Source organism: Mirounga leonina, unplaced genomic scaffold, assembly GCF_011800145.1.
Source record: "Mirounga leonina isolate KUSES-001 unplaced genomic scaffold, KU_Mleo_1.0 Mir_82, whole genome shotgun sequence".
NCBI lineage: Eukaryota > Metazoa > Chordata > Mammalia > Carnivora > Phocidae > Mirounga > Mirounga leonina.
Window position 1 is genome coordinate 9,033,233 of NW_023270825.1, and position 23,561 is coordinate 9,056,793.

General features: G+C 47.0%; 1 protein-coding gene across 1 annotated transcript in view; it reads left to right on the forward strand.

The window, feature by feature from the left end:
• The first annotated feature begins 3,107 nt into the window (after positions 1 to 3,107).
• The window catches only part of CLMN (calmin), a 157,592-nt gene continuing 137,138 nt past the window's right edge, over positions 3,108 to 23,561 (forward strand). Inside the window, exon 1 of the mRNA XM_034992987.1 lies at positions 3,108 to 3,496. Within this exon, the coding sequence (XP_034848878.1) occupies positions 3,108 to 3,496 (389 nt within the window). The remainder of the gene's footprint in view (positions 3,497 to 23,561) is intronic.

Consider the following 23,561-nt stretch of genomic DNA (forward strand, 5'->3'; position numbering starts at 1 on the left):
AAAAGCAAAAAAAAATGCTAGAAGAGACTAGAGCTTTTTTCTCAATTGTAAAAGCAACAATGATAAAGACACCATTAAGAAACTGAAAAGGCAAAACATAGACTGGGAGAAAATATTTGCAATGCATGTACCCAATAAAGGACTGGTATTCAGTACACATAGAGAACATCTACAATTCAACAATAAGGAAACAAACAACTCTATTTTTAAAATAGGCAAAAGTCTTGAACAGATACGTCACAAAAGAAGAAATGAATGTACAGTACAGATGAGATACCACTATACGTCCACTAGGGCAGCTAAAATAAAAAACTCTGAAAATACCAAGTGCTGGAAATGATAGGGAGTACCTGGACTTCTAATAGATCACTGGGAATACACTGGAGGGATGCTTTTGGAAGACAGTTTGGCAATTTCTTACACAGTTAAACATAAACCTACCATAAGTCTCAGTAATCCTACCCCAAGAGAATGAAAACGTAAGACTGCGTAAAGACTTATACAATGGACTATGACTCGGTAAAAAAGGAAAGAACATTTGTAAAAGAAGCCAGTCTTGGAACAGAACATTCTAGATGCTTCCATGCACATGAAGCTGCAACATAGCTAAACTATTCCATAGTCACTGAAATCGACTGGAAGTTGCCTGGCTGGGGTGGGTGTGGATATCTGGCTGAAACAGGGCATACAGGAACTTTCCTGGATGATGCAAATAGTCTCTGTCTTGACTGGGGTGGTGATCACTTGAGTACATAATTTGTCACAATTTGTCAAACTATACACTATTGTATGTAAAGGATGTATCAATAAAGTTCATTAAAAATAATAAAGTAAAAAAATAGTCACATATTCATCCATATAAGTATTGGGGCTCAGGGGAATGCTACTTAATCACACCTTTTTTCTGCTTCTTTGTGTTCAGAAATAATTGAAAAACAGATCTAGGAACCAGACAGATGGAACTCTTTAAAAAAAAGAAAAAATGAGCTTTATCACTGAAATGACCAGATTAAAGAATCCAGTTTAGCTGTGTGATCACTATTTGGGTCCCTGATACTTCCCCTCCCTTGCCAAGGCTGGCAAAGCAGATACACTGAGGATCATGCCACACATCCATCACACCCATGGGTGCCCCACTGCATGGGACCCTCAGAGAGGCATCCAAAACGCCTCACAGAACTGCCCGAAGGAAGCAAAGCCAGCGAATTCACCCAGCAGCTCCTCCCCACACCTGTGACTAGTGAAAGGCCAGATCTCGTCTTTCAGAAGGCCCCGTGGTTTTGCCTGGGATGGCCAGCATTTGCAAAGGAAATGAGGCAGAGCCAGCCCTTGCAATGAGACTGTGAACAGCTCAGGGGCAGAGACCCCAAGTTACTCATTTTAGTATGAGTAGGCTCAAAGCAGGCGCTTGGTGTCCACCGCACAATAATTACTCAACAAATTCAGGAGGAGCTTTCCCCCTGAGAGGGGGCTGGTCCCAGGACAACTTCACAGCCTCAAGGGAGACAGCAGACAGCCTCCCCTGCCACCATCTCTCAGGCCACCCTGGGAAGACATTCCTGCCCGCCCCCACCCCCAAAGGCCATCTTCTGGGTCTCTGGCCTGGCCACTTTCTCCAGCAACTGGAGTCAATGCCTGGGGTAACCCTCAATGAATGAGGGACCGGTGGCTGAAAAGACACCCCAGCTTCCTGCTGTTGGAGGGACAGTTCTGAGCAGTGCTACAGTGTCCCAGCGGGTCCTCTGCAGGACTGAGCGCCCATTGCTCACAACAGTAACTCACCAGGTAGGTCACCTGTCCTTGGCTTTATGTCCTTCCTCGCCCCAGAACCACCTCCCAGGAAAGCCACTTACACCCAGGTCTCAGGCTCCACTTCTCAGGGAGCCTAAGCCACGAGCGAGTGAATGGCAAGAGCAAAGGGCAACGAGGGTGAAATGCTTGTGGACTGTTTACAGGTAAAATGAAAACCCTTGAGCACAGATGGCCAGTGTCTCCACATCACCCTCAGTTACGAGGCTGCCCCCTCAAATCCACCAAGTACAAAAAATAAAATTAGGGGCGCCTGGGTGGCTCAGTCGGTTAAGCATCTGACTCTTGATCTCAGCTCAGGTCTTGATCTCAGGGTTGTGAGTTCAAGCCCGGCGTTGGGCTACAGGCTCTCCGAGGAGCCTACTTAAAAAAATCAATTCAAGTTCTACTGATACTTTCCTTCCTATTGCCAACTGCATTCGCGAGCCGGGGCTGCCCCAACAGAGCACCACAGACTGCGGGCTTAAACAACAAAAAACCTGTTTCCTCACAGTCTGGAGGCTGGGGGTCCCAAGATCAAGGGGACAGTGGGGGCTGGTTTCTTCTGAAACCCCTCCCTTTGGCTGGTAGATGGCTGTCTCCTCCCTGTGACCTTGCAAGGCCTCTTCTGTGTGTGGGTCTGTGTCCCAATCTCCTCTTCTTAGAATGGTATCAGTCAGATTGAGTCAGGGCCACCCCATATGGCCTTGCTCTCCCTTAATCACCTGTCTGAAGACCGTGTCTCCAAATACAGTCACATTCCGAAGTCTAAGGAGGGACAGGACTTCAACATCGGAGTCTGGGGGAAACACAATCCAGTCCATAATACTAACCTTGAATCCTTCATGTAAAAGGGGTTGGTTGTTCATTTGGTTGGGGGGCCACCAAGTGGAGAAAGGGCCACGTGGTACACGGGACCCTCCGGGACCGCACATTCTCCCACCCACTTCCTTCCTGCTTCAGACGCCCACGACACCCGGCCACCTGTTGCTCCTTTTGAGCTGAGAGTGCACTGAACTCTCCCTCGAGTTTTTTTAATTTAAATCTCCTGGCAGAATATTGATTCCGCCCACCGCTTTTTTCCTACTCCGGATCCCCAAAGGGGCTGCCAGTAACGAACGGAGACCCAGCCATGCAATCTTCTCCAAGTGAGCTCGGGTTCCCAAGGTGTAGGCGAGGTGAAGTGGTTTTTATCTGTGTTTTAACGTCTTCAAACTCCAGAGCGTTTCCCCTCAGCCCTGGAAGGGCTCGAGCTCCTTGCCTTCCACCTGCCGCCCGCAGACACAAAGCGCTGTTCGTGTCCCTGCGGCTGCGGGGGAATGGCTACCCCGCGCCACCTCATCCCCACACAGGCCACAAAAGCCCAGCACGAGGTGAGGATCCAAACAGGCCAGGCCAGGCGCTGCCAAGCCAAACACAGCGGCAACGGGGTGCGAGCCCAGCAGAAAAACCAGATCCCCCTGGAAATCGCTGCTCCCCGGCGCGTCTGGAAGGCCGGCTCCAATAAAGCGGCTCCGGAAGGCCCGAAGGCCCCCCCCGGCCCTCATCCTGATGGAGACGCCAATAAAAATCTCCGAACATCCAGGCTGCAGGCCCGCCCCCGGCGCTGCCCTGGGACCGTAAACCAGGATCTGAGCAGCTGGGGAGCCGCGAGGGAAGAGGCCTGCTCCCAGAAAGCCCACCAGCCAGCCGGCCTGCAGGCCAGAAGGTAATGGAGCGGCCGTTAGGGAAAGGGAGGCCGAGGCCGGCTGAGCCGGAGGGGAGGCCGCCTGCCCGGCCCAGGCCCCGGCTCCCAAACCAGGCCCGCGCTGTAAAAATCCCTGGGAACTGCGGGAAGGCCGACAACTGCCCGGCAACTGCAGGTCTCGGGGAGATTTGGGAGGAGCCCGGCCTCAGGAAGCAGCCCCAGGCCCCGGCATGGGGAAAAAAGGCACTTGAAGACGCCCTGCGGACCCAACTGGGCCCGGCCGCAGGGAAGGACGAAACGTGGTGTGCGCGCGCGTGCGTGTGTGCGTGCGCATGCGTGTGCGCGTACGCACGCCTGCGCACATGCGCACCTGAAGCCACAGGCACTGGACGTCCCACGCCTCCGTGTGCCTGAGCACATACTTGTGTTCGCGCACCTGGGTCTGTGGGGGGGGGGGGGGGCACACGCACAAATGTATTTGTGTGCCCACAGGATGCCCAGTTACATTTGAATTTTAGTATTTAGTATTATCCTTTTGATATAAGTATTTCCAAATACTGCCTGGCACTAAAGGTATGCTCGGTTAATCTGAAATTCAAATGTCAGGGGGTGCCCCGTATTTTATCTGGCAGCCCGCTGTGCGCACGAGTATCCAAATTTAGAGTAAAACAAGGCATTTGAGGTTACAGGAGGGGGTTTTTGCTAATGAGGCAAAAAAAATTTATAACAATCATTTTTATATATGTATTTATACAATCTGTATATATTATATATTGTATAACTTATATATTTATATTATATAATTTATATAATAATTATTATATCATTATATTATTAGTATGATAGTCCTCAAAATTCTCCAAACAGGCGGTTGGTCACTCTATGTAAGAGGTAGGTTGCTTGCCTTATATGGTGTAGCTGTAACCTAAATGCATTTAACTTGCAGTCTGTCTACAGGTGCTTGTAGAGAGAGAATTAACACGTGGAAATGGTGCATTTGTATTTCCTGCTATCCCACCCAGAGGATGGAGACCCCGAGCAAGCAGGTTCACGTGGGGAGACACGAATCTGGGCTCCCCCACTATCTCGGCCCAGACACCCCCTCCCAGCAGGAGCCCTGGCTGTCCCCGGGTTTTCTATGGCTTAAATAGACACATTTTTTTCTACCTATGACATTGAAGTATATGTCAGCTCCTTCATCCAGAGCTTATCACAGATACAGACATCTGTTTGAGGGCAATGGAAAGAAATAATTCACACCTTCTGGACTCCAGAGGAACTGATCATCTAATACAAAGACTTTTTCCCTTTGAAAATGGTCTTAGCTTACACAGTCCCAATCCCTAACAGGATCCTCAGATAATGCATTCTGTGGCATCAACACTATCCCTGCTCAATGGAGCGAACATTTCCTGAGCCCTTCCTTAGCCTGGTCCTGAGTATGGACATGAAGGACAGGCGTGCAGAAGGGTGAGGCTTCACCTCCTGCTGGGTGTCTACCCAGATTGGCCCTACAAATACTGTAGTTGAGGGGTCTCAAACCAGCCACCTGCTGGTCAAGTCTGGCTGGTCAGCAGCTCACAATACCTTTTAGATGTTTGAATTTGAATGCTCATAGCAGGGCACGCACCCCCATTTTCGGCCCGTATCCTCTACCCACTATGATCTTAGGATCAGTTGATTGTCATATGGATACTACCTGTCTGCTCCTCCTTGGGACTGACCCCCCAGAATCAGGGCTGGGACACAGGCCCTCTGACTCCCAGGCCAGGCTGACGGCGTAAGCATGAGGACAAAAGCAGGCTGGTGTGGCCCTAAACCCTGAGATGGGGGACTGACTTTGCAGAAGGTCATCCCATGGACAGCTGCACCTTGCAGGTGGGTAGCGGACCAGGGACCAGAGCTTTTCCCTGCCCCATGCTGCTCGATAGTTACCCCAACCCAATTGCCCAAGGGGATGGACTGTTATTCCCTTTTGCTATGAGGAAGCTGAGAACTGAGCTCCAAACCCCAGGCATTCCTGGGGCACCTGGCAGGCTCAGTCAGTGGAGCACGCAACTCTTGATCTCGGGGTCATGAGTTCAAGCCCCATGTTGGGCATGGAGCCTACTTAAAAATTAAAATAAAATAAAAAGCTATTAAAAAAAGGGATGCAAACCCCAGGCATTCTTGAACACTTGTCACAAACCTTCCACTTCCATGTACCGCCCATGCTGCTATTTACTGAATACTTATATTTAAGTCTACTTGTTTACTAAATTTCATGTTCAAAGGAAGATGTACTTCACTACCAAAAATGGGAAACCAGCAGTGCCACCCAGTGAAAGACCATAGCCACAACAAAGAATCCGTGGACCCTAAGCCCAGGGTACTAAATCCCAGCCGGACGGGAGATCACGAGTCCGTGGCTCTGAACCTGGGGCCTGGCCCCTCTGGGTTAAGGAGGGAGATCAGCGAAAGTCAAGGAAGGTCAAGGAAGTGTTAGAGACAGGGCAGCACCAAGCAGAGGCTCTCTCCTTGACTTAACCAGAGATTTGGAAGCAAATGCAAAAGGGAAAGATGATTTCACGTTGTGGTCTGCTGTTAAAGCAACAGTCCCTGTGCCATCAAAATCACCTCTAGGTTTCCAAAATCACCGCACTCTTAGGGAATCACTGATGGACGTGGACCTACGTAGGTCTCAGGAACACTAAGTGACCTGCCCAGTGGCACACAGCAGGAGAGCCAAGAAGCAGCGTCTGTGGCTGGCCTCTGACCACTAAGCCCAGCTGTTCCTGCTGCCCCCAGCCTCTGGAAATGCTCAGGGAGGGACGCAGAGGACTTCGCTTGCTCAGGAATTCTGTTTCTGGACTTGGCAGATGCAGACTTATCCCAGGAGTGGGGCGATCCAGAGCACCGGTGGTTTGGCCGTGGCCATCACCTCCCATGGAGAGGCTCACATCCCTCGTGGCTGCTGATTTATACCATGGCTTCTCAACCTTGGCACTAATGGTATTTGAGGCCTGATCCTGTGTTATTGGAAGGCTGCCCTGGGCATTGTAGGATGCTCAGCAACATCCCCCCTGGCCTTGACCCATCAGATGCCACAGCATCCCTCCTCCAGTGGCGACAAGAAATGTCTCCTGGGGGGCAAACACCCCCACCCCATCTGAGAATACTCCCTTTGATGGAATGAATGTGATTTTTAGTCCCTGTGGGAAAATCTAGTATTAGTGGGGGCTTTTAAAACCTTTTAAGAGAAAGGATGAGAAATCTGCAAGTAATATTTATTTATTTAAAAACAGGCTGCCCAAAGACTGATAAGCACTGGAAGGGGAAAGGTCATTTATTATTTATGTCACTTGAGGCAAACTAAAAGCTAATGGACCCGAGGGCAGAAGAGAGAGGGAGGGAAATGAGGGAAGGAAAGAAGAGCCATTTATTGAGCAGCTACTGGTGCCGGAATCTTGATACCCTTTGTCCCCTTCAGCTGTCACCAAGAATCCTGCAAGGGAAGGATTGCAAAGGTCGTGTGCAGGTGAGGGCAGGGCTGGATCCTCTGTGCCGGGCAGCCCATGCCCCCTGCCCTGAGTGGGGACAGAGGACGAGAGCGTCGGTTCCTCCAGGAACTGCCAGGACCTGGAGGGACTTGGAGTCTGGCTGGCCCAACCTCCCCAAGCCCTGAGAGTCACAGGACCTCCTGGGGGCCATCAGCTGACCATGACCACAGCAATCCTGTCATAAGAAGAGAGCAGAGAGGCACCCATAGCAAACACTCCTGGTCTCCTTGAAGCTTCCCAAGAACCCACGAGGCAGAGGCTCTCCTTCCGAGGTTAGGGGAAGAGGAAACCAGTGTATACACCGAGGAGTCACCACGCCGGAAGAAGGGCAATCTCTTCACCCTCTGCTCCAGCCTCCAGCTCAGCCACATAGTCCTTCTCTCCATTTATACACACACAGAAAAAGTGCAGAAAAGTGTCAAGAGAGCAAGGGAACAATCTGATGTCCCCGACAGGGTCCCAGTCGCTGCAGACCCGGGATGAGGGCATTTGAGACCTCTGGGTCGCGCCTCTGCCTCCCCCCTCCTTCCAACTCAGCACCTCCCTGCTTGGTTGCAGACAGAAGCTGAGGTCTGATGGATCTGCCCCTCGAAACTGGACACCCAGGGATCACACACAGCCCGCTCCATGGGCCAGGATACCCATTTAAGTACTTTTGGCCATGCTTGGGTGATAAAGTCTGGCCCCCAAAGCAAGGATCGCATTTGCTGGTTTCATTCAACAGCATGCGAGGAGGAGTCCCGGCTGCTCCTCGACTAGTCATCCTGACATCAGAGTGAGCAGACAAGGAGCCCCACCACCACCCGCACCTTCTATGGGAATGACCAGGGGACTAGCGGGTGGGTCACTTCCGGTGGAAATTTTACCTGGGTGGATATTTGCCCTTCTCGAGGCTTCTCCGAGTCCTGGATGCCCCCGCTCACGTCCGCTCCATGGCAAGCTTGTGAAATGTTGGCTGTAAGAGAAAGATGAACACGATCCCCGTCTGATGGGAGAATTTCACAGCAGAAAAGGCTGTTCACGTGCACAGAGCTCTGGGGGGGGGGGGGCAGCTTACCGTGGGGGCCGCTGCTCGGTCCGCTGCGCGGAGCCACCTCTTACTGTCTGGGAGCCAGGAAGCCAGGGAGCGGGTTTCAGATAATAACTCAGCTCATTTGCCCAGACTTCCCTCTACGTGTGTTCCCCGAGAGGACAGATGCTGGAGTTCAGAGAAGCGGAAGAATGAACTTGGTTGAACCACGGAAGGGGCCCCCGGCTTTGTCAAGGCGACTGGGCCCCTCTCCTGACTCTGCAGACTGTCCAGTAGGGGGCACTGTTGGCTCCGCAGAGCTCAAACACCGGCCGTTCTCCGTGTGGCCCCCGGGGAGTGGAGGCCAGGCTCAGGGAGCTGCGTCTGCACGCGCCCAGGCCAGCCTACCCGGCAGCCCCCTGGGACAACTACTTCTGCATCCTTAGGGACGACAGCCGCAATCGTTACAGCTGCTGTTTGCTGAGCACCTACTGTGTGCCAGGCACTCTGTGTCACCTCACCAATACTTTGCAGGAATGCAGTAGATGGGGTGTAATTATATCCCTTGTGCAGATATGAGAAGCAAGGCGCAGAGGCCGCCCCGTCAGTAAGCATCAGAGCTGAGGTTCTCTATATTCCAGGTCCTGTCGTTCCAGCGGGGGCTGCCTCTTCCCTGGGCTCCAAAGTTTCCTTGACTGAATCTAGAGTCTGACCCCCCGCCCCCCATGGGAAGAGAGCTAGCTGGCTCTAAGTCGAAGCATGACCTTGGGCGAGTCCGTCCCCATCCCTGACTGAGCCCCAAATCCCCCATCTCCAAGGGTTGTTGGGAGGCTGGGAGAGAGGATGTCTGGAAGCACAGAGGAAGGCATTCCCCCTAGCCAGAAGAATCCGGACGGCTTTTTGGAGCGGGGGACCAGGCCTCACCTTGGACCTCAGGATCCTGGCACCAGATCCAGGGTCTGGCGTGGAAAAGGCACCGGTGAATGCTTGTAGAATTTGTTTCTTGTATGAATGCTTACTGAATGTTTCTGAAGATGTGGTCCTCGCAGGCGGGGTCATGCCACCTGCAGTCTCCAGCAGAGCACTGAGCACCGAGCACACACGAGGTGCTCCCTCTCCGTGCCTGCTCTGATGGGCCAAGAATATAACCTCATCTTTCTGCTGCAGGGGATGTCCGGCAAAGTCTGGACATAGTGTGGGTTGTCATGACTGGCGGGGGCGGAGGGGGTGCTACCGGTATCTTCTGGGCAGAGGCCAGGGATGTTGCTGAACATCCTACAATGCACAGGAGAGCCCCCCACAGCAGAGAACTATCTGGCCCCAAATGTCAGTCATGCTGAGCTTGAGAAGCCCGTTCTCGTCCAACTAACATTTCACCGATAGGGAAACTAAAGCCCAGAGGGGGCACTGCTCTCTGGTCTGCTGAGACCCACAGAGGTTACAGTTCTGGGGGTCTCAGCGTGAGTCCCCATGCAAGCTGGCAACAGTGAGGCCAAAAACATGACCAGGCGCCCACGAGCCTGGCTCTGTATGGGCTGGACACACATTGTCTCTTGATCCTCACAACAAGCTTGGGAGGCAGGTACTAACCAAGCACAGAGAGGTTAGACAACCTGCCCAGGGTCACACAGCTCTGGAAAACAGAGCCGGGAGCCAAGCCCACATTCTTGCCATTACCTGGCCGGCCTCTGGCAAAGCTCCCGTCAGAAACACATGAAAGCTTGTTTTCCGAAACAAACGATGGATTTCCATCATTGCTCTCAGGGTCACAATCATTGTGTTCCAATTGTTTTGGGGCTTTGCAGTCCTTTTCAGGATCGATGCCTTCCTGTGGCCTTGGCCAAGCGCTCGGACCTCTCCGAGCCTCAATTTACCGCCTGGGAACAGATTTCAAGACCTGAGCGCCCCTATGTGCGCAGAGCCGCGCTGCATGGAAGGAGATCCCTGGGATGAGGTCCCTCCCCAGCAGCGACCTAGCTCCAGGTCTGTCCCCTCTCCCCAGCCCTTGTTCTCCTTTGCGAGTCCAGTTCTAGCTCTAGGGTGACCGGGGGGCTTTCTCCACAGCCAGGGTTGGAAAGGCTTTGCATATTTGTGTGGGCGGCTCCGCAGCCCCCATGTGAGCCCCTGAACAAAGAGTCCTCATAACTCTTCCCTCTGGACCCATGGCGCAGGCTCAATGGAGTGCTTGTGGCCCAACCGGCACACATTGTGCATTGTCTGAGACCAGCGCAGCCCCTAGCCGGGGTCCTCGATCAAGGTCACGCCGGGGGCGGGGTGTGCGCAGAGCGCGCAGGCTGCCTCCAGCACGGCCTCAGCCACACTGTGGGTCTGTCCCATGTCCCCACCTGGGCTGTGGCGGATTCAAAAGGAAAGCCTTCCCCGGGCACCTCTCTGCCCCTGAGAGAGGCATCCATTCTGGGCTAACTGCTCTCAGAACTCAGGATGGGCAACCCAGCCCCGCTCCGGCAAAACCCCACATTCCTCCACGGAACCCTGAACTGAAATGACCCAAGAACCCAAGGTGGAATGAACCCCCAGATGAAGCCGAATGTTCGTTTGTCACTGAACTGGAACAACACTTGTGTGCTTTCCAAAATCATTCACTCAGAACACTCATACATTTGTTTATTCATCCAATAAATATTTATTGGCCACTGTCCTGTGGGTCAGACACAGTTCATGTCACTGGGGATACGCCAAGAGAAAGGCGTGTGCTCTGTCTCAAGTTGTCACAGCCGTGTAAACAGATATGAGGGCACATTCAAGAAATGGTGGCCACAGCCACATTCTTAGTATAAGCTCAGCACCCCTTGAGGCAAGGAGAGCCTCAGTCGGTTGGGTGGAGAAAGGAAGATGGAGGGAGACGCTGGGAGAGGGGAGAGGGAGGGAGGGAGGTGGGTACCTTAATAGAGTATGACCAGATGTTACAGGAGCAGGAAGGTGAGTCCTGCTCATTCTCCTGGCAGCCTGAACCTAAAGCAGACCTGAATTCCACCTACCTGAACTGCAGGAAAGTAAGTAATACGAGAATAGTAAGAGGCGCAATTGAGTTTTCAAGGGTCCGGAAACGGTGCTGAACAGAAGGCCAGGCTGTTCATTAATTAATCCATTCATTCATTCATCATTCTTTTCAATGAACATTTGCGGAGTGCCCACCCTAAGCCCGGATCTTCCTTAACCCCCAGGCCTTCCCATTTCCGTTGCAACGATAGAGCATCTCAGGCATGGAAGCCTGCAGAGCTGAGTACAAATCTCACAGCCAGAGACTGGAATGAGAAATTTAATTTATTTAATTTAACCTGCCTTACAGCAATATTGGGAGAGGACCATATAGAAAGAGTGTGGAGCTAAAACTTAGAGGTTTGGTCTGAGAGTGTTACAGAGCTTCATAACAATGCACAGAGACGCTGAGGACTGGTATTTCCAAAATAATGAGTCACATCTGACAACTGGGAGAGACTCAGGATCAAACACCAAGCATCTGCCACCTATTTGGGGCATGTTAGTGGCCAAAGGAATGTTCTAGGGGGACTGCCTGGTGAGACAGATCTTATCTTCCAAATAGGGCCACAATAGTATCTCTCGCCCCACGTGCTCTTCTGTAGCGTGACTTTTCCACCCTCCCATCAGGACGAGAGTCTAATTCCTCTCTTGGTGTCTGGGCCGGCTTAGTGACTTGCTTGACCCATAGAAAGTGGCTTTGCTGATAGTCTGGGACCTCTAGGGCTAGGTCCTAAAAAGCTGTGCAGCATGCAGTGGGGCCTCTTGGGTTGATCCAGGAATGGTCTCTCTCAGAACCCAGCCACCATGCTGTAAGAAGTCTGCACGAGACCCCACTTGGGGGTGTTCCTGTTAACAGCTCTAGCTGCTCTTGCAGCATGCCATTATGCTATGTGAGCCATCTTCGACACTTGCAGGGGACAATCTTCAGATAATTCCAGCCCCAGCTGAATTCTGACATGCAAACAGCATGGAAGACCCTAGGCAAGAACCCACCAGCTAAGCACGGACAAATCCCAAACCTCACGAAATACTGATGCATCTGTGTTTCAAGCTAAAAGCTGTGGGTGGTTTGTTACATACAGCAATGGATAACTGGAACACCTGTGGGTAAGCTTTCAAGGCTCTTTGGTGAAAGAGAACCCGGGATAAGAAATTAATCAGGGCCCCTCCTCTGAGTTCCCAGGGCCCCCAGTGTGATCACAGCCAGAGTATCTTGAACCCACATCATTTCTTTGTCTGTCCCACTAGACTGAGATCCTGGAGGGAAGGGAATATGTTAGGATGCTGGGGTTGCTAGCAACAGAAACAAACACTAGTTTGCTTAAGCACAGACAGAATTGATCAGGAGAATTTGGGAGAGCTTGAAGAATTCCAATAAAAATCAAACACTGGAGGGCGCCTGGGTGGCTCAGTTGGTTAAGCGACTGCCTTCGGCTCAGGTCATGATCCTGGAGTCCCTGGATCGAGTCCCGCATCGGGCTCCCTGCTCGGCAGGGAGTCTGCTTCTCCTTCTGACCCTCCCAACCCTCCCCCCTCTCATGTGCTCTCTCTCTCTCAGTCTCTTTCTCTCAAATAAATAAATAAAATCTTTAAAAAATCAAACACTGGATTCAGAAAGGAGTGAGGAGCCCTAGGGATCCAGGTATCAGGGACATATGTAGGGTCTCTTTAGGTGCTATAGATAACAAGACACCCTGTCATCTTCATGTCACTCTACTCAATATTCAAATTCCAGGGGGAAATTCTGGGACCACGGAAGGATAGGCCCACCTGGATGACAGCCCCACCAAGGCCATATCCATTGGGTGGGACTGTCCGTCCCTTAAATAAAATCAAGGTGGTGACACCAAAGGAATGGGGAGTGGGTCCTGAGCAGGCAAAGCTGGGTTATCACACTGACCTTAGCAACCCTAGTACCTCTCTCAATGGCTGGCACATAGTTGGTGCTCAAGAAATTCTTGTTTAATGATTAAACAATCAAAAGACTAAATGTACATGAATGCATGAATGAACAAGTGAATGAATGCCTGGACAATGACCAGGCAGTGTGCTAGCCTCCGGAGACACCTGCCACACACAATAGCATTTGAACTCTCCCCCACCCAGCCAGCTCTTCTTTTCTCAACAGAGTTTCTAAGCCTGGATTCTGGAGTGTACAGCATTTCAACCCCCTCATCCTGTCTCCTTGAGAACATCATACACTTTGAACAGGGCCTGTGGTCATTCCTAAAAACACTCTTGGAGCTGCGACTCCCTAGCCCTGCTTGATTGTAATTAAGTTTTCAAGGGGAGGTGGGGAAGGAGACAGGTGTGAGGGGCAGTTGGCTCTGAGGCCAGAAGGTGGGAGGTCTGGTGTTTCCTTTGCTGAGTCCACCAGCTGTTGAACAGAAGGCAGCAGGACGATGCTCAGTCGGCTGGAGGCCACGCTTCACCTAAGGCAGGTGAGTCATCCACAGACCTGCCCACAAGCTGCCCGTAAAGGACATTAGACCCTGGTGCCTCAGCCCTTACACAATCTCCTGAGAGTAAATGGTTGGACTTGACTAACCCCTGAACAAGATCCTCCTCCTTCTATTGTTTGACATGCTCTTGGACACTCATCCTAAGTGTATAACAAAGTAGAAGCAAAAGGCTAAGTGTTTGCAATAGTGTGTATATCTCTGATGCCTTTACTATTCATTAAAACACACACAGTTGAAGAAAAATGAAAAAGCAAATTGGCTCATAGTGTATTGATACTGAGAAACATCCTAACTTAATTATCTGGCAGTAACTTAAGTCAACAGGTGCACCTCAGACAGGAGGGAAAGGGGATGGCGAGGGACAGTCATTTGCGCTGAGCACCTACTATGTGCCAGAGGCTGTGCAAGGCACTTACACCATATCGTGTCCTCTTATCCCTGCCACAAACTGGAGGTCCCTATCCATCCCATTTTACAGGGGAGGAAACTGAGTCCTGAGAGGTGATCACCCAAAGTCGTGCAAGAGCTAAGGGACAGAGCCAGGCTTGGGACATAGGTCAGACTCGCGATCCATCTCCATTTGACCTATGGGTTAGTTAGAAGTTTTTGTTATTTAGTTTCTGATATTGTGGAAATCACAAAATATTGTGATAGGGTGTGGAGCAACTAGAACTCTGCTCTGTTGGTGGGAATATAAAATGATATAACCATTTCGGAATACACTTTGGTTGTCTCAAGGTAAACACATACCCATGTATGATCCAGCCATTCTCCATGGAATTTATGCACAAGAAATGCAAGTCTATTTCCACACAAAGACCAATACATGAATGCTCACAGCAGGTTATTTTTTTTTGTAATAGCCAAAAACTGAAAATAACTCGTGTTATTAATAGGTGAATGGATAAACAAACTGTGGTACATCCATATAACAGAATACAACTCAGCAACAGAAAAGAGTGCATTGGGGCGCCTGGGTGGCTCAGTCATTAAGCATCTGCCTTCAGCTCAGGTCATGATCCCAGGGTCCTGGGATCGAGCCCACATCGGGCTCCCTGCTCAGCGGGGAGCTTGCTTCTCCCTCTCCCACTCCGCCTGCTTGTGTTCCCTCTCTCCTGTCTCTCTCTCTCTCTGTCAAATAAATAAATAAAATCTTAAAAAAAAAAAAAAGAAAAGAAAAGCGTGCATTATCGACCTGTGCAACACTCTGGATGAGGTGCAAAATAATTATGCCATAAGAAAGAATCCAGATAGAAAAAAAAAAAAACCATACATTCCAATTATATAAAATTCTAGAAAAAGCAAACTAATTTGTAGTGACAGAAAGCAGGTCAGTGGCTACCAGGAATGGAGGGCAAGAGATGGGAATAGATTTCAAAGAAGCACAAAGAAATTTTGGGGGTAATAAGTAAATCCATTTTCTTTTTTTTTTTAAATGTTATTTTATTATGTTATGCTAATCACCATACATTACATCATTAGTTTCTGATGTAGTGTTCCATGATTCATTGTTTGCACATGACACCCAGTGCTCCATTCAATACATGTCCTCTTTAATACCCATCACCAGGCTAACCCATCCCCCCACCCCCTCCCCTCTAGAACCCTCAGTTTATTTCTCAGAGTCCATAGTCTCTCATGGTTCGTCTCCCCCTCCGATTCCCCCCCTTCATTTTTCCCTTCCTACTATCTTCTTTTTTTCTCTTTTACATATAATGTATTATCTGTTTCAGAGGTACAGGTCTGTGAATCATCAGTCTTACACAATTCACAGTGCTCACCATAGCCATACTCTCCCCAATGTCTATCACCCAGCCACCTCACCCGTCCCACCCCCCACCACTCCAGCAAACCCAGGTTTGTTTCCTGAGATTAAGAATTCCTCATATCAGGGGCGCCTGGGTGGCTCAGTCGTTAAGCATCTGCCTTCGGCTCAGGTCATGGTCCCAGGGTCCTGGGATCGAGCCCCGCATCGGGCTCCCCGCTCCGCGGGAAGCCTGCTTCTCCCTCTCACACTCCCCCTGCTTGTGTTCCCTCTCGCTGTGTCTCTCTCTGTCAAATAAATAAATAAAATCTTTAAAAAAAAAAAAAAAGAATTCCTCATATCAGTGAGATCATATGATACATGTCTTTCTCTGATTGACTTATTTCAATTAGCATAATACCCTCTAGTTCCATCCACGTCATTGCAAATGGCAAGATTTCGGGGGGTTTTGATGGCTGCATAATATTCCAGTGTGTGTGTGTGTATACACATCTTTATCCATTCATTTTTTGATGGACATCTTGACTCTTTCCACAGTTTGGCTATTGTGGACATTGCTGCTATAAACATTGGGGTGTACGTACCCCTTCGGATCACTACATTTGTATCATTGGGGTAAATACCCAGTAGTGCAATTGCTGGGTCGTATGGTAGCTCTATTTTCAACTTTTTGAGGAACCTCCATACTGTTTTCCAGACTGACTGCACCAGCTTGCATTCCCACCAACAGTGTAGGAGGGTTCCCCTTTCTCCTCATCCTCACCAATATCTGTTGTTTCCTGACTTGTTAATTTTAGCCATTTGTCTGGTGTGAGGTGGTATCTCATTGATATTTGGATTTGGATTTCCCTGATGCCGAGGGATGTTGAGCACTTTTTCATGTGTCTGTTGGCCATTTGGATGCCTTCTTTGGCAAAATCTCTGTTCATGTCTTCTGCCCAGTTCCAGATTATTTGTTTTTTGGGTGTTGAGTTTGATAAGTTCTTTATAGATTTTGGATACTAACCCTTTATCTGATATGTCATTTGCAAATATCTTCTCCCATTCTGTCGGTTGTCTTTTGGTTTTGTTGACTGTTTCCTTTGCTTTGCAAAAGCTTTTTATCTTGATGAAGTCCCAAAAGTTCATTTTTGCCCTTGTTTCCCTTGCTTTTGGCAATGTTTCTAGGAAGAAGTTGCTGCGGCTGAGGTCGAAGAGGTTGCTGCCTGTGTTCTCCTCTAGGATTTTGATGGACTCCTGTCTCACATTTAGGTCTTTCATCCATTTTTAGTCTATTTTTGTGTGTGGTATAAGGAAATGGTCCAGTTTCATTCTTCTGTATGTGGCTGTCCAATTTTCCCAACACCATTTGTTGAAGAGACTGTCTTTGTTCCATTGGACATTCTTTCCTGCTTTGTCGAAGATTAGTTGACCATAGAGTTAAGGGTCCATTTCTGGGCTCTCTATTCTGTTCCATTGATTTGTGTGTCTGTTTTTGTGCCAGTACCATACTGTCTTGATGATGACAGCTTCGTAATAGAGCTGGAAGTCAGGAATTGTGATGCCACCAGCTTTGCTTTTCTTTTTCAACATTCCTCTGGCTATTTGGGGGTCTTTTCTGGTTCCATACAAATTTTAGGACTATTTGTTCCATGTCTTTGAAAAAAGTGGATGGTATTTTGATGGGGGTTGCATTAAATGTGTAGATTGCTCTAGGTAGCATTGCTGTCTTCACAATATTTGTTCTTCCAATCCATGAGCATGGAACATTTTTCCATTTCTTTGTGTCTTCCTCAATTTCTTTCATGACTATTTTATAGTTTTCTGAGTACAGATTCTTTGCCTCTTTGGTTAGATTTATTCCTAGATATCTTATGGTTTTGGGTGCAATTGTAAATGGGATCGACTCCTTAATTTCTCTTCCTTCTGTCTTGTTAGTGTATAGGAATGCCACTGATTTCTGTGCATTGATTTTACATCCTGCCACTTTACTGAATTCCTGTATGAGTTCTAGCAGTTTTGGGGTGGAGTCTTTTGGGTTTTCCACATAAAATATCATATCAACTGCAAAGAGTGAGAGTTTGACTTCTTCTTTGCTGATTCAGATGCCTTTTATTTCTTTTTGTTGTCTGATTGCTGTGGTGTGGACTTCTAGTACTATGTTGAATAGCAGTGGTGATAGTGGACATCCTTGCCTTGTTCCTGACCTTAGGGGGAAAGCTCTCAGTTTTTCCCCATTGAGAATGATATTCACTGTGGGATTTTCATAGATGGCTTTTATGATATTGAGGTATGTACCCTCTATCTCTACACTCTAAAGAGTTTTAATAAAGAAGGGATGCTGTACTTTGTCAAATGCTTTTTCTGCATCTATTGAGAGGATCATATGGTTCTTGTTCTTTCCTTTATTAATGTATTGTATCACATTGATTGATTTGCAGATGTTGAACCAATCTTGCAGCCCAGGGATAAATCCCACTTGGTTGTGGTGAATAATCCTTTTAATGTACTGTTGGATCCTATTGGCTAGTATTTTGGTGAGAATTTTTGCATCCATGTTCATCAGGGATATTGGTCTGTAATTCTCCTTTTTGATGGGGTCTTTGTCTGGTTTAGGGATCAAGGTAATGCTGGCCTCATAAAATGAGTTTGGAAGTTCTCCTTCCATTTCTATTTTTTGGAACAGTTTCAGAATAGGTATTAATTATTCTTTAAATGTTTGGTAGAATTACCCTGGAAAGCCATCTGGCCCTGGGCTTTTGTTTGTTGGGAGATTTTTGATGACTGCTTCAATTTCCTTAGTGGTTATGGGTCTGTTCAGGTTTTCTATTTCTTCCTGGTTCAGTTTTGGTAGTTTATACATCTCTAGGGATGCATCCATTTCTTCCAGATTATCTAATTTGCTGGCATAGAGTTGCTCATAATATGTTCTTGTAATTGTTTGTATTTCCTTGGTGTTGGTTGTGATCTCTCCTCTTTCATTCATGATTTTATTTATTTGGGTCACTTCTCTCTTCTTTTTGATAAGTCTGGCCAGGGGTTTATCAATCTTATTAATTCTTCCAAAGAACCAGTTCCTAGTTTCGTTGATCAGTTCTACTGTTCTTTTGGTTTCTATTTCATTGATTTCTGCTCTGATCTTTACTATTTCTCTTCTCTTGCTGGGTTTAGGCTTTATTTGCTGTTCTTTCTCCAGCTCCTTTAGGTGTAGGGTGAGGTTGTGTATTTGAGACCTTTCTTGTTTCTTGAGAAAGGCTTGTATTGCTATATACTTTCCTCTTAGGACCGCCTTTGCTGCATCCCAAAGATTTTGAACTGTTGTGTTTTCATTTTCATTTGTTTCCATGAATTTTTTAAATTCTTCTTTAATTTCCTGGTTGACCAATTCATTCTTCAGTAGGATGCTCTTTAGCCTCCATATATTTGAGTTCTTTCCAACTTTCCTTTTGTGATTGAGTTCTAGTTTCAAAGCATTGTGGTCCGAAAATATACAGGGAATGATCCTAATCTTTTGGTACCAGTTGAAACCTGATTTGTGACCTAGGATGTGATCTATTCTGGAGAATGTTAGAATGTTCCATGGGCACTAGAGAAGAATGTGTATTCTGTTGCTTTGGGATGAAATGTTCTGAATATATCTGTGAAGTCCATTTGGTCCAGTGTGTCAGTTAAAGTCTTTATTTCCTTGTTGATCTTTTGCTTAGATGATCTGTCCATTTCAGTGAGGGGGCTGTTAAAGTCCCCTATTATTATTGTATTGTTGTTGATGTGTTTCTTTGATTTTGTTATTAATTGGCTTATATAATTGGCTGCTCCCATGTTAGGGGCATAGATATTTACAATTGTTAGATCTTCTTGTTGGATAGACCCTTTAAGTATGATATAGTGCCCTTCCTCATCTCTTATTATAGTCTTTGGTTTAAAATCTAATTTGTCTGATATAAGGATTTCCACCCCAGCTTTCTTTTGATGTCCATTAGCATGGTAAATAGTTTTCCACCCCCTCACTTTCAATCTGGGGGTGTCTTTGGGTCTAAAATGAGTCTCTTGCAGACAGCATATTGATGGGTCTTGTTTTTTTTTTTTTTAAGATTTTTATTTATTTATTGAGAGAGAGAGAGAATGATGGAGAGAGAATATGAGTAGAGAAGAGGGTCAGAGGGAGAAGCAGACTCCCTGCTGAGCAGGGAGCCCGATGCGGGACTCGATCCCGGGACTCCAGGATCATGACCTGAGCCGAAGGCAGTCACTTAACCGACTGAGCCACCCAGGCACCCGATGGGTCTTGTTTTTTAATCCAATCTGATAGCCTGTGTCTTTTGATTGGGGCATTTAGCCCATTTACATTCAGGGTAACTATTGAAAGATAAGAATTTAGTGCCAATATATTGCCCGTAAGGTGACTGTTACTGTATATTGTCTGTGTTCCTTTCTGGTCTATGTTGCTTTTAGGCTCTCTCTTTGCTTAGAGGACCCCTTTCAATATTTCTTGTAGGGCTGCTTTCATGTTTGCAAATTCTTTTAGTTTTTGTTTGTCCTGGAAGCTTTTTATCTCTCCTTCTATTTTCAATGACAGCCTAGCTGGATATAGTATTCTTGGCTGCGTATTTTTCTCATTTACTGCTCTGAATATATCATGCCAGTCCTTTCCGGCCTGCCAGGTCTCTGTGGATAGGTCTGTTGGCAATATAATGTTTCTACCATTGTAGGTTACAGACCTCTTGTCCCAAGCTGCTTTCAGGATTTTCTCTTTGTCTCTGAGACTCGTAAGTTTTACTATTAGATGTCGGGGTGTTGACCTATTTTTATTGATATTGAGGGGGGTTCTCTATGCCTCCTGGATTTTGATGCCTGTTTCCTTCCCCAAATTAGGGAAGTTCTCTGCTATAATTTACTCCAATATACTTTCTGCCCCTCTCTCTCTTTCTTCTTCTTCTGGGATCCCAATTATTCCAACACTATTTCATCTTATGGTATCACTTATCTCTTGAATTCTGCCCTCATGATCTAGTAGTTGTTTAACTCTCTTTTTTCTCAGCTTCTTTATTCTCCGTCATGTGGTCTTCTGTATCACTAATTCTCTCTTCTGCCTCATTTATCCTAGCAGTTAGAGCCTCCATTTTTTTTTTTTTTAAGATTTTATTTATTTATTTGACAGAGAGAGACAGCGAGAGAGGGAACACAAGCAGGGGGAGTGGGAGAGGGAGCAGGCCTCCCGCAGAGCAGGGAGCCCAATGCGGGGCTCGATCCCAGGACCCTGGGATCATGACCCGAGCCGAAGGCAGACGCTTAACTACTGAGCCACCCAGGCGCCCCAGAGCCTCCATTTTTTATTGCACCTCATTATTAGCCTTTTTTTATTTCAACTTAGTTAGATTTTAGTTCTTTTATTTCTCCAGAAAGGGTTTCTCTAGTATCTTCCATGCTTTTTCCAAGCCCAGCTAGTATCTTTATAATCATCATTCTGAACTCTAGTTCCAACATCTTACTAAAGTCCGTATTGATTAGGTCCCTGGCAGTCGGTATTGCCTCTTGTTCTTTTTTTTTGAGATGAGTTTTTCTGTCTTGTCATTTTGTCCAGAGGAGAATAGATGAATGAGAGAACAAAATGCTAACAGGGTAACAATGACCCCAGAAAAATATACACTAAACAAATCAGAAGAGACCTGAAACCGGGGGAAAAGAAAGGGAAAGAAAGAAAAAAGAAAAAAAAAAGAATATGATCAAATATGATCAGGCTGGTGAATAGATCAGTGCCACACACTAGATTTTGGGCGTATTTTGGTCTGTTAGAAGAAACTGCCTCCCAAAATTTTAACTAAAGAAAAACTTATATATGTAGAAAAATAAGGGTAAATATGATGAAGGGATGGAATATGACTGTAAAGATGAAAATTATAAAAGATTTTATAAAAGGAACTGAAAAAAAGAAAGATGAGAAATTTTAGAAAAAGGGGGGGGTGCAGAGAATGTGATCAGGCAGGAGACTAGAACAAAGCCATACACTAGAGATTTAGGGTATATTTTGGTCTGTTAGAAGAAACTGTATCCCACACTTTTAAAGAGAGAACAACTTATATATATATACCAAAAATAAGTTTAACTACTATGAAGGGATAGAATATGACTCTAAAAATGAAAAATAAAAAAGTTTTTTTTAAAAAAAGGGACTGATAAGATGTTGTGGTTGAAAAACGGAAAAAGAAAAATTCAAGAAAAAATTGAAAAAGAAAAAAATAAAGAAAATTTAAAAAATTAACTTTGAAAGACTAAAGAATCATGCGGGGAAAGCCATGAGTTCTATGTGCAGTATTCCCCTAGTGCTGGAGTTCGGCCGTTCTCATTGATCGGTAAACTTGGTCTTGGCTGGCTGTTCTTGCCAATCTTCTGGGGAAGGGGCCTGTTGCTGTGGTTCTCAAATGTCTTTGTTGAAGGTGGAATTGCCCCGCCCTCACTGGGGCTGGGCTAAGTAATCTGTTCAGGTTTGCTCTCAGGAGTTTTTGTTCCCTGCAAGCTTTCTGTACAGCTTTGGAGGCCAAGAGTGAAAATGGCAGCCTCCCAATCTCTACCCAGAGGAGCCAAGAACTCGGGGCCCCACTCCTCAGTGTGCCCCCAGAGAAAAGCAGTCAATCACTCCCATCTCCCCGGTCTCCTGCTGCACTCCATGCTCACCCGGCCTGTGACTGAGCATTTGTCTCTCTGGCACCTGACCCCGTGTGGAGTCTCCAAACCCAGCAGACCCCGGTGGTGCGCTCCCATGCCACTCCTCCCAGGGGAGGAAGGGGACTTTCTCCGGATCTGCCACTTGTTGGGTCCTTGCTGGAAGAGCAGTGACCCGACTGTGCCACGGATCACAGTTTATGGCAACCCCAAGCTGAGAGCCCGTTCCTCGGCTCCGTCTCTGCAGCTGGCTTCCCTGCTCCGATACCTGGGAGCTCTGTTGCACTCAGGCACCCTGGGTCTTTCTGTGACCCCGAGGGTCCTGAGACCACACTGTCCCACGAAGTCTCCACCCCCCTGCTTAGCCACTGGAGTGACGTCCCTCAGCAGAGCAGACTTCTAGAAGTTCTGATTTTGTGCTCTGCGGCTCTATCACTTGCCAGAAGTGGCCAGAAGTGGCCCTCCCCCACCATCTATCCTCCTGAATATCACCTTGGATTCACTTCTCCGCATGTCCTACCTTCCAGATAGTGGTCGCTTTTCTGTCATAGAGTTGCAGCTATTCTTTTCTTCGATCTCCTGTTGAGTTCGTAGGTATTCAGAATGCTTTAATCCCTATCTAGCTGAATTCCTGGGACCAGACGAAATTTAGGTCTCCTACTCCTCCGCCATCTTGCTCCTCCCCCGTAAATCCATTTTCTTAATTGTGGTGATGGTTTTATGATGGTTACATATGTCAAAATTCTTCAAAGTTTACACTTTAAACATGTGTAATTTATTATATGTCAATTACATATCAATAAAGCTGTAAAAATGTATTGAATGGGCTTAAAGCAGACTGGACATAAGAAATGACCAGTGATCAAAAACTAATGATGTATTGTATGGTGACTAACATAACATAATAACATTAAAAAAAAAAAAAGAAATGATCAGTGAACTTGAAGAAAACACAATAGAAATTATTCAAACTGGATAAATAGTTAGTAGGACCTAACCAGCAGGTTAACACACATTCATCTCATAAGAAGAGAGCGATAAGGGAACAGAAAAAATACAAGGGGAAATAATGGCCAAATTATTTTTCTTTTCAAATTTCCGACAAGTCCCCAAAACTATAAGCCCTGAAAAGGTCAAAAACCCCAAGCAGGAAAAAATATAAAGAAATCCACATCATAATCAAATTGTCTGAAAATGAAAGTTAGAGAAAATCTTAGAAGCATCCAGAATAAAAAAAAAGAAAAGATACATTAAGTACAGGGCAACAATAATTGGAGTGAGAGCTGCCTTCTCAGGAGAAACGGGATGACAGAAGACAACGGATTTACAGCTTCACAAGTGTGAAGGGAAGTGTCAGTCAACCTAGAATTCTGTAGCCAATAGAAGTTTTCTTCAGAAATACAGGGAAATGACATCCTCAGATAAACAAGAGCCGAGAGAATTCACTGCTAGCAGATCCACACCACAAGGAATAGTAAAAGCAATTTTTCAGGCTAAAGGGAACTGACGCAGATGGAAATGCGAATCTCATGGAAGAAAAAAGCAGCACTGGGAATGTTAAGTATGACAGTAAATATAATGATTTTTTTTCTTAATTTCTTTAAAAGACACTTAAGCACTTAAAGCAAAAATGTTTTAATTGTGTTGTAGGGTTTATAACTTATGAAGA